We start from the raw sequence: 19,465 nt of genomic DNA on the forward strand, positions 1-19,465 counted from the left end.
CGATGGCGATGTGGCAATGGCAATGGCAATAGTGGGTAATTCGTCATTCCTTGTATTCCCAGGACACGAAAGGATGGATATTCTATATACACTAATAGGTAGACTCTGTACAACCAAAGGGGGTGGTTAAAAACGGCAATGGCATTGATGGTAATGCATTGTATTGTGCTCACTGCGCGAGAAAAACTATTGTGATCTGGATAACAGCAGGGAGACAGATCAACATATTGGCCAGGGAACGCAAAGGGACTCAGCACTCAGAGATGATTGCAATGATGCCAATTCACGGTGGTGGTGGTTGTGTACAGAATGATGAGGCTGGGTTCCTGTCCTGGTGCAGTCGTGTGACGGTTGATGGACCGCTTGCAGTGATGTTATAGTTGTAAGGACGAACGGGTGCGTGTTTTTATGATTGAATGATGTTTTGCACGTGCAACGTCGGCCGCCGCCGCCTCTGTACCATGTCCTGGGAAATGGACATTTATATTAATTTTTTTTTTTATTTTCATTTTTGCAGGAGGTAGCAACAATTTTTGGTTGCCATTGCCACACTACTTTTAAATGTGTGTGAATGAGTTTAATGCTGGAAAAAATTTTCCGGTAATTACACTTGGGATTTTTTTTTTTTTTTCTGGCGAACAAAATAATAATTGAATCGGATCGCGTGGTATAAATTATCATCAAAGCGCTTGAAATTATTATTTATTAGAAATTAGGATTTCTCTTTAAAAGTTTTATACTATACTAACACTACATACATAGACACACATTATGTACATATATAAAAGTTATTCGTGGGGGAATTTCAAAGGACAACCACGGGACTGATGGGCTATGTTGGGAAATTTAATATAATTTGATTAATGATTTGAGATAAACTCAATCAGATTAAACATTAGTTATTACTGCTACAATTAGTGAATCATGTAGATGTAGGTAAATTTTCTATGGAAAATTGAAAATAATTATGGATTTAAAATTTTTTAATCAAGCACTAGGCGTTGGGCAAAAATTTTCTGCGAGTTGGTTTGATGAAGGGAAGAACCAGAAATGCAAGATAATGATGAATTGAGGAATTCAGTGGTGTGGGAAGCTGAAATTAAATTAATTTTCATTTTTTTGCTGAAAGACTACGGCAATAGATTTCATTGGGCAGTTTTTTTTTCTATCAGGTATTTTCTAGGTTTAAATTTTGATTGTTATACAGACACCAAATAGAAAACTGAAACACGAAGGAATTGTCATATATTTTGTATTTATAAAATACAATTTAACTCCGACTTCACGACACAAAAACGTTCTTATAAATTTCACTTAAACAATTGCAATTGCAAATATGCTTTTTATTGTTATAAATATTATTTTTTGTATCTTTCTTTTGTACCGTCAACTCCATTAAACTATATAATCATTTAAAACTTTCATGAACATTTAGGCAATTTGTTAAATTTATTCGACATTTTGCAAAAATATTGTATTATTTGTATCAATATGTTTCATACATATATTTTATATGGGAGCGTATCGGAATCCCGCTTTTTAAACCTGTTTTTTCAAAAATCGCGAAAAAAAGTTTTAAACATTCTTTTTCTAAAATACCAATTTTTTTAAATCTTGTCTTCTAAAATCCCACTTAATCAAAATCTTGTTTTTACAGAATACATGCATTAAAATAAATTTAAAAATTATGAGAAATGGACAAAAAAAATGATAAAAACTTTTTTTTTTTTAGCCCACAGAATACCTACAGTTGAACTAAATACATTATGAAAACATTTTTACTTGGTTAATTCATTTTGGTTTATTTTCTGTTTTGTTTTAACAAAATAGTACCTTGCTTTTATATCGTCGCTTCAGAAGCAAAGTGTCCTATCTCCAAATTTAGAGTTTTTCAGAAAAGCAATTTGAGATATTTTTATTCTTAAAAGGAGATTAGAGCCGTTTGCTGGATCGAAACTTAAACATTTAAGTTCAACATAAATCCTTATGTGACAGTTTACGCAGAGGAAAAAGTAGAGAATAACTGCCATATTATTCACTAGTTTAAAAAATACATCTAGATGTAAAATTGTCAAATGTCAAAAATAAATTCAAATCCATAATATTCACTATCACACAGAGAAAAAAATAGTCATTTTCATTATTTTTTAACTATTTTCATAGCTAAAATCGGGATAACTATTTTGGATTTGGATTTATTTTTGACATTTGACAATTTTACATCCAGATGTATTTTTTAAACAAGTGAATAATATGGCTGTAAGAGTTTATGTTCAACATAAATTATTTAAGTTTCGATTCAGCAAATGGCCCTTAAAGTCGTAGAAAAATAAAATTTAATTTTTGATGATAAATCATTTTTTGAAAATCTCTTAAAAAACAAAAGAAATAGAGGGACTTAAATGTCGTTTCTCAGAAAAATAATAACTATTCTTGTGATTTTTTTCTCAGCAATGCTTGAAAAAGTGTTGTTTTGTATTGTCATGGTACCTTTAATGCAAAACAACATTAGCCCTCACGCCGGATAATTGTTTATATTTTATATTTGTTGAAGATTCACTTAGAAAAATTACTCATTTTTTAATTTGTTTTTATTTTTTTTGTTGCCGATTTTGCAATCAAAACTAGTTATTTTATTTTAAAAAAATCTATGCTATAGATGATTCTACTACTTGCGAAGTACAAAAATGTGATCGACTGCTCCAAATTCCGCTCGGCAGTCTTTAAGGTTGGTAATCGTTAAGGAAATTATTTTGGTTGTAAGGTTCGCCGTTAAAAATGTTGTAGGTTTCATTTAAAAACTAGATTCCCTTCTTATACATAGGTACATCAGAAATATCGAAGATTTCTCCAAAATGTCATTTTAATAAGCTTATAGGAATGCGATCCAACTGGTGCTTTGCCATTTTGTAGATGATTCGATTGAACATATCATTAATGAAAAATGTAAACAAAAGAGGACTCAAAATTGATTCCTGCGGAATAGCTCTTTGAATAGTAAAATAATTGAAAGCATTTTTAACGATATACAACATAGCTACTGCTAATTCTGCAGAAAATAAGAATTATTGTAGCATAACAGTATTTTATTTATCTTAAAAGGTATACCTAGTATAGAAGAAGAACATTATAAAAAGTCACAAAATTAAAAGAAGAAACAAACTCTAAAGATAATACATATATGAACCACTAGAAATATTCAATAAACCTACCAAACGTAAATGCAAACTAGTAGAAATTTCTCCCGTTAAGCACCCTATTTAACTCTTATAAACCGCACATTTTGGGCTCATTGTGAAAGTGAAGGATGTTTGGTTTGTATTTAAAACGTACCCAAAACATCCTGTCGTAATCTAAATCCGGTTAAGAAGGCTTTGCAAAACCTCACTCCAATATCATTTAAATTTTTTTTGTTTTGTTTCACTGTGATAGGTGGGAGGAAACATTATGCGAAACACAAAGCCCCCCAACTGCGGCCAACCTAAAACAAGGACTCAACTATTAAGGTTAATTAACTGAAAATAATGTTTAACATCAACATGACAAGATGTATCCAAATGTCCATAGGAAAAACCACAAAACCACCACCTCAACTCATTCCCCATTTTAATGACAGAAGCATTGCCAATGCCAATGCGAATGCCACCCTCTGTATGATGATGGTGCTTGCCCTTGCTTTATACTCGCTGTAATGTGGTTAAACTTATACCAAAAAACCCCAAATGGGGTTCAAATATTTAAACTCTTTGTTTGTTACCGTTAGTGTCGTTGAAGTCTTTCGGACAGTTGTAGATAGGTAAGTAGGAAAGGGTAGTAAAAACATAAGACAAAAGCTCAACACCACCATCACCATTTATACCACTATTTCGTTCTTACACCTGACGTCATTCTAGACAAATAGAAATACTGTGTCGCCATAACTACTGCTAAAGTTTTTGTCACCGAAACCGACACAAATGATAAAACAGAAAAAAAATACTAAAGAAAAAACTACGGAAGGTGAAATGAAGGATTTTACGTCCACGAAAATTTATAACAGATGGTTACATTCCCTTGGGAGAAAGAGAAAGGCTAAACGAATCCCGTCCGTCTGGGCTCAGAACTACTTAGGGGTGGACACATAGACAAGTTGTAATTGAAAACAGAAAGCAAACAATATTCCTTAGCGAAACGGATTAACGAATTATCATCAGCCAAGCAACTCCGCAGGGGGTGGTTGAAATTAGATATGAAAAATGAATACCACACGAAGGACCTTACTTATTTAAGTCTCGAGAATCCGTTAAAATGCATTGCAAATAAAATTGGCCACGCACACGTGCGTCGGTTGTCTGAAAGAACTTCACAATATTGTGTCAAATTTCCATTCCAATATTCTTAAATGAAAAGAAGAAAATTTGAAGGACTCAACCAAAATTTGATTTAAAAATCGGCATTGTATCGTTTTGCCCTCGTGTTTTCATTTCATTTGACACCGAATATACAATATTTGAATGGTCGTCGTCGTTGTAACAGAGTTATAAATGGAAGTATCAATTGTGTTGTTCTACACCCCTTGGCGAAGGAGACGCAGAGCCACCCCTGTAATGATACCCATAGCAACCAATACTATACCACCACCCTTGACATCTGTTTAATGCCGAAGTTTAATCTGCTCTCCTCCCGCATTATCCTTGATCCAGTGGGATATTTCATCTAGCGTTGTGTTTTCTTGTTGAATTGATTAAATGATATCATTAAGGGTTTTATTTAAGGGCGGGCCATTCCATTCGTCCCGTCCGTTCGTCCGTGTCCTTTCTGTATTTCCGTTTTGCCAAGTGTAGTTGTTGTTGCAAAGTACGGAGATAGGTTAACTCGAACCCGTTCTATAACTTAAGTCCAAGGATATGGCGAATTTTGACGTTATTGATTGTTTTCTGTGTCCCTACCGAGTACATATAGACACGTATATTGTCCTTGAGTAGTCGTCGTCGTCGATTGTATATTCATTCGTTTATTTGCCACCGTAACCGTTTTATATAAAAGAGTTGTCATGGAATTCAATTTATTGTCATGTCACTTGTTTCGGAACATTCGATTCTGGTTTAGATACACACGTACCCCGCATTGACAGGACGTTGTGCAAGAAGAGGTATCAGAGAAGGAAGAGAGATTAATGTTAATTTCATGGCAATTTATTTAGGTCTAAACACGTGGTTGTGTGTGTCTCGTGTATAGAAAAGGTCCTTGTTTTTCTTATACATACTATGGAATTTTTCGTAGGTATATGGGTATTGTAGAATGTGATGGAGCGTAAGTCACTACAGGTTGTTTTCGATAGAAAATTCAAAATTTTTCAAAATTCAGACTCAGAAATGTTGTAGATTCAAAAAAATTTAAATGATTTTTTATTTCAGATTAGTCACTTATTGACGCCCCTGAAAGAATCAACAAAATCTCGAAATACTCGACTTATTAATTTTAATTCAAATTATCATGCCAATGCCCTATCATATGTATATTTCAATGGGTGCTTAGAGACTTGAAAGTTGAAAATTTCGTGCAAAGAATTCGAGTTCGAAAAAATGAATAAATTTCGAAAAAATGTAGGTACTTCCTTCGGGTGTTATTGGAAATGTACGAAATACGCCGAAAATGTACGAAATATTCAAAAATTGAAGAAAACTTCGTCGGGGTCTTGGTAAAATATCAATTATTTGTTCGAACTTAAATAAAAACTATTTGAAAAATTTAATTATTGTTTTGCCAAGAAAAACTCATATACAAACTTCAAAATTTCAATTTCACTTTTAAAGTGACAAAACTGGTTCCTTGAATAAAATTCATGAGTTAAAATTTCCTAATAACACCCTGTATAACAAAAATTCACTCTTATCCTATATAGTCTCCTCACACGTAAAGCACACAAGTTTTCTGGGATGATCATTTCAAAGTGCTTTCACAGGATGTGTCGATAAACTTGTCAGCGTATGTTGATTAATGAAAGGATTTTGTTATACGATGCTGTTGCATATACATATAAATGGATCGGTGACAGGTTTGTTTTGTGAAGCAACAAGAAAACAAAATAGTTAATGGTGGGAATCACATTTAAAGCTTTACGGAATGAGGTAGAGCGAAAGGAGAATTAATACCACACACACACACACACATGTGTAAGGTAGTATAGAGAGAACAAGTGAATTTATTTTGTATAAGCTTAATTGCAGGATTTAGAGGACTAAGTGTTATTTTAACAAATCGAAGGACATGAGTGGACAATTGTGTCAAATTGTTTTAGAAGTACTTAAATCAAAAATGCTTAAAATCGTTTTTTAATCGTTTACCAAAATTCTACATTCCTTAAAGGAAAGTCTGGAATCGGACCTCAAAGTGTGTATTTAAATTTATTTTATATTTGTTAGCTCCATATTTCGTTTTGGTGTATCTATGTTAAAGAGAGATACACTAGATAAGATGAAACTCCAGTTGGAGAAAAGGAATAAATTATTTTCTAATGAATCAATGATGGTTTAAGCCTTTCAACAAATTTTCCGTACTACATTGTTGCTGACATAAAACAAATGAAGGATTTTTTCCTCGTTTCAGATTGATCCAAGATAACGTTCCAATACGGAAAGAGTTACCATACTTCAATTTGATATCTAGACAATCTTTGAGTATCATTTTATTTATGAAATTTAAGCAAAAAATATTGTCTTTGTCCACAAAAAACCTTATTTTAATTAAAAAAAAAAAAAACAAACGGCAACATCGGCAATTTTTAACCTATAGAGGTTAAATTATTTTAAATTAACGACGACGTTTGAAAAAAAAAGATTATCAAAATAGAAGCTGTACGGTCGGCCGGGTTTCCTTATAATTTTCTTTAGTTACTACCTTTGACTCAGGTTTTTAAGTTTATTCAAAACTGCATTCTCTGAAATATTTTTAGAAGCTTTACATTCACTATCGTGAACCCTGCCATTTTCGACATAGGTACTGACATTGCAATAATTCCCTGAGCCAGGATTTCGTAACATGCATAAGCCAATAAGCAATGACCCTGTCCCAGTGGTTTTTTCCGTAAACCAAAATATACTTTTCTAATAGATTTTAGCGTTTTAAATTCAAATGCGGAGTCAAAAAAAATCTATGACGTCACGTTTCGAAGATAAAAATTAATTTTGATCTGCTTATATCTCGAAAACGTGACGTCATAGATTTTTTTATACTCCGGATTTGAATTTAAAACGCTAAAATCTATTAGAAAAGTATATTTTGGTTTACGGAAAAAATAAATTCTCAGTTTTATTGAACATTGAAACTTTTCATTAGGTATATCATGTTTTCTAATATTTAATTAAAAACATAGTTGGCAACCATATAACCCCAATATTTTCAATTTTCTTATGAAACATAAATAGAAGAGATCTCAAAATTGTGATAAATTAAAAAAAAAATGCATGAAATAGCGTAATTAGGGGTCTTAAAGTGTGTTTTTCTAAATTGGCATTTTTTGGACTTTGTTCTCAATTTTTTTGATTTTTTGTAAAGAATATGAATCTATGAGTTCTAAATCTTAAATCTAACACCTTTTTGACATGAATTTAGCCCAATTTCTAGCTTATATACTGTTTTGAAAATGAAAATTCTATTTTAACGCTCATTCTTTACGCCATTTTGGAGCCGCCATTTTGGAGCCGCCATTTTAAATAAAAAAAAGTTGGCAGCCTTTTCGTATTCTCCATACTATAATCATTCAGTGTACCAAATTTCATAACTTTTAGTCCAGAAACGGCCGTGCAAATGAATTTTGACGCCAAAAACGAAGAATGGCACCACTGTTCGGCGTTCCTATGCTATAAGCGTCTGAAGGTGGCCATGTTGATTTTTTTTTTCGATTTTTTTTAAATGAAATGTCGAAACATTTTTTTTTTTTTTTTTCTAACTTTTCGACACTTTAGAAATTTTAAATTTGTATTCGTTCAACAATCTTACCAGAATTCATTTAAGACTTTTATCTTAAAAGTGCATTGCGTATATCTCGAAATATTTACATTTCAATGCAACAATGTCAAACATATTTCCCTTTAATTTTTCTAAGGCCCAATTTATTCACTCTCCATTATATTAAAAGTCTCCATTAAAAATTAAAAAACTGTCAAATCGCATACAAATTTTAAAATTTCCCCTTTTTAATGACGGTTTTAAATTTAATGGAGAGTGAATAAATTGGGCCTAAGAGAGCTTTTTTTAAATCTTATTTTCTCCGCTTTTTTTTTTACAAATATTTTTGGAAAATTTAAATTTTTGCTTTGTGTCAAACAGTTTGATCAACAAAGTTTTGCGAGTCAACGCGTTGACACTGCTAAGTAAACGTCACGTTGACACACCTGCGTGTCAACGTAATTTAGGACAACATTGACGCAATAGTGTCAATCGTGTGATAGTCAATGTTTTATGCATTGACACTGTGAACGTTAACGGTGAGATGACAGAGAGAATATGAATTTTTTCTTGACGTCAGAGAGTCAACGCGTTGACCGATTTCGTTGACCGTGTAATCATAGCTTTACACAAATCTTCATTTGAAAGCATCCACCCTATTTGTATACATTTCTCTTAAATCAAATTAATTTTTAATTTTTATATATTTTAAATTTAAATAAAAATAAAGACACAAAAAAATTCAAATATAATCGTACGCAAAAGTGCTTTTAAATTCCACAAATAAACTCAAACATCAACAAAAAACGAACCCGGACCTCGGACCCAAACACTTACGCTCATCAGAGCCCGAACTCTGTTGATTACCACAACCAATCAAACTCAACAAACTTCAACCTATACCTTCTTAAACGAAGGAAACCAAGAGCAAGCAGCAGTAGAGCAGTAGAATCCCTTGAACAAACCAAGCACAATTCTATCAAAATCCAATCAAATTGACTTTGACTTTTATTCAACCTCTGCTTTATATGGAACAGCCCGCTGCATTAGTTCGGTACCTACATATACATATGCTACGTACATATACATTCAATTCCGCTTTGATATAGCTTTTCCGGACTTAATTCATTCGAATGCCATTGCCGTTGCTGCAAACAAAATCTAATTGCATTGCCAACTGTAGTTGAAGCTCAAGTATATAAGAATATACAGTATAAACTTCATCTTACCCTTGGGCTACCGAACCTCCTTCAACGTCCATCATCATCATCATCATCCCCAACTACACCCCCCTCCACCCAATGCGCCCGCTGCCACCGTGTCGTCTTCTCTTGTAGCTGTTTAAACAATCGCGCAGCATGTTGAACATTTCCACAACGTTTACTTTGGAAATCCTTTCGAGCTAACTCATCCGTGTAAATCCGTAAAATCATGTATTTAGCCCAGAAGTAGCACGTGTCACGTCATTGTCAATTGATACGCATGAAAAGACAGCTGTTCCGTTCGTAATGTATACCCAAGTCCTGTACTCAATCCTATACATGCAATGCATCCAAACGTGCGAATTCAAGGATTACCTATTACGATTACGAAAGCCTTATACGACGACAATGTCGACGACAACGACGACTGATTAAGGTTCTCGAGAATCCCTTCAAAAACAACCGCTCTTCCTATTGATATAGCTAGTGTCTTTGTGTTATTCATCTCTAATGTCATTGACATATCCAAATCAAGGTGGTGGCAGTATACCGATGAAATGGAACGCACTATGGCACAAAGTAACCATTAATTGCGATTCTACATTGACCAGACCCGTTTGCTCACGCACAAACCGTACACAACAACGAGTTCTATTTCTATGAACAATACCAACAAGTATAACAACAGCAACTATGGAATAGTAATTTCTAAAACAATTGCCTAGGGCTTCTTTTGAGAATCCCATATATGCATAAGACAGGATATGCAGGGAAAGTCCTATTTAGTGCGCACTGTATATATCTACCTACCTATAGCAAACTCGCATCTTGCATTTAATTATCTCTTTTCAACCAAACAACCCCTCTATACTATACTCTTGATTTTGCAAATCCAGATTTATTGTCTAGTAACGCATTGTTTTTGTGACCCTTTTGTAATTGCAGGAGTTGCATAATCGGACCAGAGCTCGAGGTTAAAGTATGCTCCATTGGAACTGTGATAAACCGTTCGGCATATGTGGCCGACTATTGCCAACTTGAAGGTACTGGAAGACAATCACAGCCAATGCCTATCAGATGGATGTCGTGGGAGAGTGTTTTGTTGGTAAGTTTTTTTAAATCTTTTTTCAATTTATAAGAAATTAGAGTACCCATTAAAGATTTGAATTTTTTTCAATACAGATTTTTTTTTTGTTGCAATCCTCAATTAATTTACCCGTATTTAAGTGAACATAAGCGTTTGAAAATCGTTATCTGCCCGATTCTAAAAAAAATGAGACCTTCTGAACTGTGCCGTTTACAGAGAAATTAGTCTCCTTAACCTCGCCTCTAAGATCCTCTCTATCGTATGTGAACGTCTGAAGCCCTTTGTCAACTATTTGATCAATGTGGTTTTAGACTAGCAAATTCCACCATCAAACAAATATTCACATTCCGGCAGATCTTAAAAAAAAAACCAGTAACATAAAATCGATACCCATCTCCTATTCATTGATTTTAAGCCCAGTACCTTCAGCAACTATATGACAGTATCTGCTTGCATATGCTGACGATATTGAAAGATTCGGAAGAACACAGCGTGATCTCAGTGGCGCTTTTGTGATCATCAAGCGAGAGCGGCAAAAGTGGGTTTAACCAAAAACGCCACCCAACACCTTTGGTCTAAGAAGCCAATTTACCAGCAAAGTCCTCTCTTGAGCAATCAAAGTGACACTATACAAGACTCTTATCATCCTAGTTTTAGTCCAGCTTTATGTGCTGAGCACCATGGAAAGTTTTCGACTAAATTCCAGAAAATAAGCGGAGTAGAAAAACATTGTCTTAATTCGCACACGCAAGTGGAAGGGGGATTTAATCAATTAACTGGAAGAAGTGGGCTTAGGTTAGGGATAGTTGGAGACGGTTGTTGGTTGAGGCATAAATACACAATGGATTTAATCGTTGCTTTAAGGCGCTTGTCGTAATCCAAGATCAACTTGTTTTGCTTTTCGATCTACATGATATCAGTTATAACCTTAACTTCATTTGCAGAAAGATGTTAATACACAAATGAGACAACCTGAAGAATGCTATGAATACTATTTTTCAGCTTAGTCAAAACAGTGACAAGTTAGCACAACATCTCTAAAAAGAATCGTACTTTTTTTCGATGTTTGAAGTTCCCATAGCTTTTAGGACCTTGTTGCACATTTAGAATTTTACTAGTATTTTACCCACGTATTTTTATTCAGTACAACCACATTCTTTGAAAGCTTTTACAGTCGTTTATAAAATTTGACAAACTTCGAATTTTTTTCCTGTTATTACACTGCCAAGTTATTAATTTGGAAATCTGTAACCTTATCGAATTTTGTAAAAAGGATCTAAAAACAAAATTATACTTTTTGCAGCTTACAAAACCTCTACAAACAAAAAGTTTCCAGTTCTTAATTTTAGAAATAGCTTTCACATCATTATTGCAACAAATAAAAGCCATCTGAGCTCCATCTTTTTGATTACTCTGATATACCTTTCAGTTATGATATATCTTAAGCATGGTTGGTGTACTCCGTACTTGGTTGTTGGTTGTTCTTAAAAAAATAAAAATATCTTCACCATGCTCATCATCATCGATGCTGTGCAACCGCCAAGAGCTACCAGCATTTTTACTAGCTACCACAAAAAAAAGTCTTTTTTTTTTTTTGCAAACCTTTAACTGTGTACGAGATACCAAACTAAGTAAGTATACACACTGTCAAACGAAAAGAAGGAATAATCATAATGAAAAACACTCGAGGGTATTTCTCATGAGTGTGTGTATGGTTGTTAGAACGCCATATATATGAATCGTAGGTCCCGAGTTACGCGGTGGGCACACGTCAAGCGTACAAGTATATGGGAATAACGATAGAAGATATATAGCGACCACCCCGAAGAACCCAACTCCAGAGAGCTCCTGGTGGTATTATTTTTCATTAAATTCGTTTTGAAAATCTATACTGGGATTTAGAGACTTTGACTGCTTTTTATACTATGTGGGAGAAAAGGCTCCTCTCTGATATTCTAGGAAGAGGATGACGGCGACGTCGACGTATGTTATATGAGCTGGAAGCAAACTATTACCATGCACACACCAATTCCCATTTCTCTATATGCTATACCCTTGCTGTAAAGCCAAGCTTACTTTGCCCCATTAAGAGGAAATACTGTTAGTATTTTTTAAGTGTATGAACTGAACAGTTTACAATGCTGTTAAGAAATTAAACAAACTATAATATAGATTTTTTTCTGTGACTCTAGCCTAGCTGCACAGAGCGTAACTGCATCACACATGTCCCATAGTTACCGCTCATAGGTTGCTGGAACTTCTCGTTGCCTGAGCCCACCCATTTCAGATCTCGTGGTAGAATCCCGATGTTTTTCCAGAATTATCATAATATTTTGGATTGCATCTGTGCATCAGACGCCTTATTTTTTTTTTTTCGTAGTCCAACCCCATTCTTCGATTTTCATGGTGTCCGTTATCAGCTTAATCGATCGGTAATTACACTGATCAACAACATTTTTGCCACAAGAACCAAAATATACTTGTTTAGAAGTGCTGAACTTGAATCCAAAGTCAAAAAATTATGATACCGCGGATGATACTAGCTTGTGGCCGTGTTGTTAGAGCTTGATTTTTGTTAGAGCTTGATTTTTGTTAGAGCTTGATAGCTTTGCCATTTAGGGTTGCTGAATTATGTCCATTGCCCAAAACAGAAGCCGTCTACTTGATAGTCTCCTGGCTTAAGCTTTAGTTCCTATTCGGTACCGCAGGGCCTAAGACAAGTTCGTCCACTAGAATACCCAGTGTGCAAGTCTTTTCCGAAGGTGCTGAACTCGAATCCGAAGTAAAAAATTTCCTATCAGCTAGCGTTTTTGAGATATTGCCGTTATAAAAACTTTATAATCGATTTTTGCTACTTTTTTATCATTTCACAAGCTTACAGTAGCTTTGTTTAAGGAACAGCTTAATCGATCGGTAATTACACTGATCAACAACATTTTTGCCACAAGAACCAAAATATACTTGTTTAGAAGTGCTGAACTTGAATCCAAAGTCAAAAAATTATGATACCGCGGATGATACTAGCTTGTGGCCGTGTTGTTAGAGCTTGATTTTTGTTAGAGCTTGATTTTTGTTAGAGCTTGATAGCTTTGCCATTTAGGGTTGCTGAATTATGTCCATTGCCCAAAACAGAAGCCGTCTACTTGATAGTCTCCTGGCTTAAGCTTTAGTTCCTATTCGGTACCGCAGGGCCTAAGACAAGTTCGTCCACTAGAATACCCAGTGTGCAAGACTTTTCCGAAGGTGCTGAACTCGAATCCGAAGTAAAAAATTTCCTATCAGCTAGCGTTTTTGAGATATTGCCGTTATAAAAACTTTATAATCGATTTTTGCTACTTTTTTATCATTTCACAAGCTTACAGTAGCTTTGTTTAAGGAACAAAACAATATTCTAGAGATTTTTGGTGTGTTTAACAAAATCAGAATTTTTCTATCAGCTCGCATTTTCGAGATATTCCCGTTATTAAATCAAAATAATCGTTTGTTTGAAAACTTGTAAGCATTTCTTCAGTACCTGTTTTTCATAATTTCAGTTTTTTTGAAAAAATTTCAGATATTTAAGAAAATAGATCGATTCTATAATCACTTTTATTACAAGAATCTATTTTAACATTATAAAAACGCAACATTAACCGAAAATTTGTTAGATTTAGGTCAGGTTCTATATAAACTTTTATCAATTTTCGTATGGTGTAAGATGTCTTTCCTTTTGTGTTTTTTCCACTTTCTGGAAAAGTTGGCAAGTTTAAGCATTGCCGGTTTAAGCACTACCGGCGCCCCTGGGCAAGATTGCAAGTGGCGCCTCTAAAAAAAAATTCATTTTAAAAACAATTTTTTAAAATCACGAAAAAAAGCAATAGCAGATTATGTCTTACCTCTCATATACTTGTTAATGCATTTATTAACAATGTGCAGTTTATTAAAGTACATAAGGTTAGCTTTACAAAAATTAATTATTCATGTCATTCAGGCTCAATTGACAAGTTTACCTTTATCTCTGACTTATTTGTCTAAACACATTTAAAGAGTAGTTACAGTTGGTTTTATTTGAACAATATTATTTCAAAAACTTTTTCAACTAGGTCGTTTTCGATTGGAATCACTCAATGATTCACTCATTCTGAAATCCAATAAAAAAGTTTGAATCGCTTCCACCCAATTCTGAAATTTAATATCTGTATTGGTGAAAAATCAAATATTTTGTTTTTGTTTTTTTCACTAGGAGAATAATAAACTTGCAGCAAGCTTCTTAATGATTCCAGACGCTTCCAGACGGCCAATCCGAAACGACATACCTTAATAAGTATTAGGTTTGTTCGTTGTGAGCTCTAGGGCACTCTGGGTCGCTCCGAATTCGTTGTCAAGCGTTTTTTGTAGCTCCTTTTTCTGTGTTCGATGTTCGCTGATCAAACTAAAGCTCTGAGGTGTTCGATGTAAAATGAAAACCCGAGAAACTCTGATTTTTTGACAGTTAATTGACATGACTTAGAGTGCCCTGGAGGGGGGAACAGACCTATTTTTGTATTCTCACACACAAACGTAGTTTTTATGAGAAATGGAGAAGCTGTCAATTTTTGGCCTTTCTGGATTTTGGGTTTTCGGGATTTTGGGTTTTCGGGATTTTGGTATTGTGGGTTTTCGGGATTTTGGGTTTTTGGGTTTTCGGGATTTAGAGTTTTCTGCATTTTGGGCTTTCTGGATTTTTAATTTCGGGATTCTGTTCGTCTCCCTTCTGTTTCCTTATTCATTATTACAGTCTGGATATTACCAGCTATGATTTAGTGATTTATATATAGGGGCGCCTTTGCAAAAATTAAATTGGTAGGAGGAATATTAGGATTGCTTTAGTCTTTCAAAAGAAATGGGGGCGCCTTGTTCTTCAAAGATGAACGAAGATTTTGGACACCATTGTCCTTCCGGAAGCCAAACAAATTAACAAAAAATTGGGGGGTGCCTTCATTCTTCAAAAAGTTTAGGTAAACAATACGAGCGCTGTTGAAAATGTAAAATATAAAAAAATTGGGGCGCCTTTGTGAAAGTAAAAATAAATAAAGCATCGATTGGAAAGACTTCGTTATTTATATAGCTTTTGTAAAAGTTCCCCCCCCCCTAAAACCGTCCTTGCGTTTAAAAATAAACTGGGCAAAATTTTTAAGAAGAATCTTATTTCTCAAATTTTTTATGTTTTTGCGATTTTCCTGTTCAATACATTTGTCCGATCATATTTTTGAATTTTTTTTAAATCTCTAACATTTTTTCGAAACAACAAATAACCTTGTCTAAAGGCAAAATAAATATTGAGGCAAGCTTGGTAACTAAACAATCTTTGAGAACCAATTGAAGAAAATCTAAAATATAACTGAATGTTTTTAATTTTGTAAACCGCTGATAAATAACCGAAGGCTGAGGGAATCAGAGAAAAATTTTTTTAAAGTCCTAAATAACGAGTAAGCATGTGAAAATTGATATCCTTTCAATTTTTCCTTGAAATATAAGTATTCGCATAAATTTTGAAGCAACATTTGAAAATAAATTAATTTTCAAATGCAATTTTGTTTACAAAACTTTGTTATTCCTATGCCAAAGGATAAAAGTACTTTTAATTTAAGAGTTACGACCGTAATTAAATACAAATGATTTTTATTATAGCTTTTACAAATGATTTTGGGCTAGTGGAAAACAATGCTGAGTTTTAACTTTAAAGGCAGATTATTTAATCGACGTACAATGTAATTTTAAGAACAGGGTGGTCTTAATTGGCTTAAAACCACATAAATACAGTTTTCGTTTGGTATAATTTTTAGATTTATTCCATAAATTAAACAAAATTGTTTAATGATAAAATTTACGCTTTGAAATTTAAATTATTTAAATGTAAGCGTGCCTTTTAAAAATCAGAACAGTGATTTAGTGCCAAACAAACAAATAATCTTAGAATTAATCGGAACTACTCGATGCAGTTCGGGATGACCAAACGAACACTATAATAAATTCATATAAATTTTCGGTAAAATGATTCAAAAATAAATTCAGATAGCACATTTTTATATCCATTTCTACTATTAAAACTTTTGTAAAAAAAAAAATTCGGCATGAACCCCCCAAGAAGTAAACCTGTATACGCCCCTGATGTAAATCACTTAAGGTCACTTAAGCTCCAAGCCCAGTGTCACCTAAATTATAAGAATTGGTGACAAAAGAAGAAGTATACCGTACAAGATTTTCTAATCAGCGAAGAAAAAGATGGATGTATACCATCGTTCAAAAATGTGTGAAAAAAGTCAAAATTCCAAGCAAAATTGAGTAAATATTTCCTACACCTTACTGTATTTTGTATTTACTGAATGTTTGTATGCTTGGGATATCGACTGCCAATCTATAGCTAGACACGAAATATTATACTTGTACCATCTGTTTCAATTTGATATTTTTTTTTTTTGTCTTCAAAGGTTTTTTTTTCCTCTTTATTTCGTCTTTCTGGCTCAGTCACTGATTTGTTTTTCCGTTTATTCACTGTTTTTTGTTCTTATTTGTGTCTGTTTTTTTCTCAATATTTTTCTTTTCATTTTCTATTTTTCAGGGAAAATTCACTTCAAAGTCTGATGTATGGTCATTCGCTGTTACCCTTTGGGAAATTCTAACTTTTGCCCGGGAGCAGCCTTACGAGAATATGACTGATGAAAAAGTTATCGAGAATATTGGTCACATATATCAGGACGATAAAAAATATGTAAGTCAATGTGTATGGTTTGTATTTTGTTGTTATTGTGTTTGTTTAAAGGTAAATACATATTGAAAAATTCAACATATTTATGTCTACATGTTGTGATATAAATTTTGATTTATTTTGTAAAAAATGTACAAATGAATGGGTCCTGTGGGAGATAATTTTTGTAAGGGTTGATGATGATAATGCTTACAAGGGTTATTGATTTTGATTTGGTAATGTGATGTGTTATTATTATTATTATTCAGTTTTGAACGGTCGATCCTTGGAGAATAATGTTGAAAATGGAAATTTTTACCCTAAATCAAGTCATTTTTGGTTTCCAAATATGTAGGTACCAATATAAACCTACCTTTTGAAACCAATAGACATCAAATTGTTTTGGATGAGATTTGAGCATCTGAACAAACAACATTGTATAAATAAGACATTAAGTCAAACTTATGAGTTGTTACCTAATATTTCCCTGATCTATAGACTTTAAGAAATTTGTTATACAGTTTTTTACTTGCTCTATAGGGCAAGTATTGGTTTCGTGTCGAAAAAAAAATTGAGGTTTTAATCAAAACCAACATTACGATGATGGAGAATTCCGAAAAAGTGGGTCCCGCAATTCCTTCCGTGCGTCTGTGTGTCCATCTGTACACATTTCCACAGCCTAAACGGGTAGATGGTTTTTCTTCAAATTTGGTACAGATGATTTTTATGGAATTCTGAAAGTTGTTTTTTTTTTGTTTTTTTTTATATCTCGTTTAGAACGTATATCTCCCATACAAAAAAAAATACGATGTTAAGAATTTCTCGAAAACGGCTCTAACGACTTTGATTAAACTTTGTATACGTAATATTTAAAGCAGTGGCAATAAAACTGCATTTTTATTTTTTCTCAAAAAGTCAAATAACAAAAAAAAAATTTTTTCATTTAACAAAATTTTGCCCTAAATGTCGGCTCTTCCCCAATATCAATTTTTTTTTAAATTTAGATCCAGCTTTTAAAATCTACAAGTAGACTAACATAAAAGTGCTTTGAACTGCAAGAGCAAGTACGTGCGACCCCAGTCGTGCATTTTATTTTTTTAGTGTATTAAAAGTATTATTTGGTTTATCACTAAAATTTGTGCTGATTAAGCAAAAACAAAAGAGCTGATGCTAGAACTTTTTATGCAGGAATGAAAACATATCTTTCCACATGAAAACATTAAGTGATATAAATTTCAATTTAGCTTATTACAAGCGATCTTAATCTAAGTATTAAATCTATATGAACAAAGTAATAGCCCTAAGGGCCAATTTTTCAATAGTCAGATAAACCTCAGATAGAGCTTATTCCTAGAAATAAAAGTTTTTTTATATTGACATTTATTCTTCTGATAGTCTAACTGACGAAAATCAGGGCTAAATGTAACAAAATTATATATAAATATATAATTAATTTCAGGTAAGCAATGAATAGAATATAGTTACAAAATTTTTTATAACAAAGAAATTATAATAAAACGAAAGTGTAAAGAATAAAAGACTTTAAACAAATACATAAATTCAATTAATCAAGTCTAAAATAAATAAAGGGTTGTTAACGGGAAAGAAAAGATAGATAATATTAGGAATGTAGGGGGAAGTGGTTTTAGCGCATATAGCAAAATTACCTTTGTTTCTATAAATATATTCTACTTTGCTTCTGTAAAGCTTTTTAGAATAATTGTTAGTTGGATGAGTTCGCATACATTTTTGTTAGTCTTTAACTCAGCGACCCCAACGACAAAAAATAAGGCACTAAAAACAATTATATACACCAGTACTTTCTAGTTCAAGTTACTATATGACCAATTTATTATTTTGAAAACCTCATATGCGAACCCAAAACCCTACAATGCGAATTAACATCAGTAATGGATAAATCTCTTTTTTCTTTTCTCTATATTAGCCTCTTAAGCGTCAAATTTATTATAAATTTTTTTTATTGATTTATGTATAATTAACTTAATTTTAATATCTAATTCGCAGATTCTTCTTCCAATGCCAATGAATTGCCCACGTGAAATCTACGATCTAATGTGTGAATGCTGGCAACGCAATGAATCGAATCGACCTAATTTCCGTGAAATTCATCTATTTTTACAACGAAAAAATCTCGGCTATAAGCCAACATCAACGCTTTATTGAAAATTACCCAACGGCTTCATTCACTAACTTCGCGTTCCCCGTTTGGGTGGGCGGCAGCGGTAACGACAATGTCGTCTTACATACATATAGATTGAAGCCGTTTGTTATTCTATTTTTTTTTTTTTTTTTCTAAACATTATTCTGAAATGTTGTCATCTGTGACAGAATAATTTCCATACGTATCCCCTGTTTTCAAAGGATAAAAAAAAACCCGACGTAACAGAAGAAGAAGACGTCTTAGAAACTCATTGTGAAAGCATCAAAATTATATACACAAAGATATATTTGTGTTCAATAAGTTAAACCAAACAAAAAATGGTGGTGGTGACAAAGATGCCAGGGATAACTTCCTTCGAC

At 33.2% G+C, this 19,465-nt stretch overlaps 1 protein-coding gene across 3 annotated transcripts in view; it reads left to right on the forward strand.

The window, feature by feature from the left end:
• Positions 1 to 19,225, forward strand: part of LOC129914783 (discoidin domain-containing receptor 2-like) — a 229,691-nt gene extending 210,466 nt beyond the window's left edge. For all 3 annotated transcript variants that reach the window (XM_055994174.1, XM_055994173.1, XM_055994175.1), the window contains exons 15-17: positions 10,077 to 10,236; positions 16,799 to 16,948; positions 18,950 to 19,225. In XM_055994174.1, the coding sequence (XP_055850149.1) occupies positions 10,077 to 10,236; positions 16,799 to 16,948; positions 18,950 to 19,108 (469 nt within the window). In that variant the 3' untranslated portion in view covers positions 19,109 to 19,225. The remainder of the gene's footprint in view (positions 1 to 10,076; positions 10,237 to 16,798; positions 16,949 to 18,949) is intronic.
• The last annotated feature ends 240 nt before the right edge of the window (positions 19,226 to 19,465 follow it).

Source organism: Episyrphus balteatus, chromosome 3 (genome assembly GCF_945859705.1).
Source record: "Episyrphus balteatus chromosome 3, idEpiBalt1.1, whole genome shotgun sequence".
Taxonomy (NCBI): domain Eukaryota; kingdom Metazoa; phylum Arthropoda; class Insecta; order Diptera; family Syrphidae; genus Episyrphus; species Episyrphus balteatus.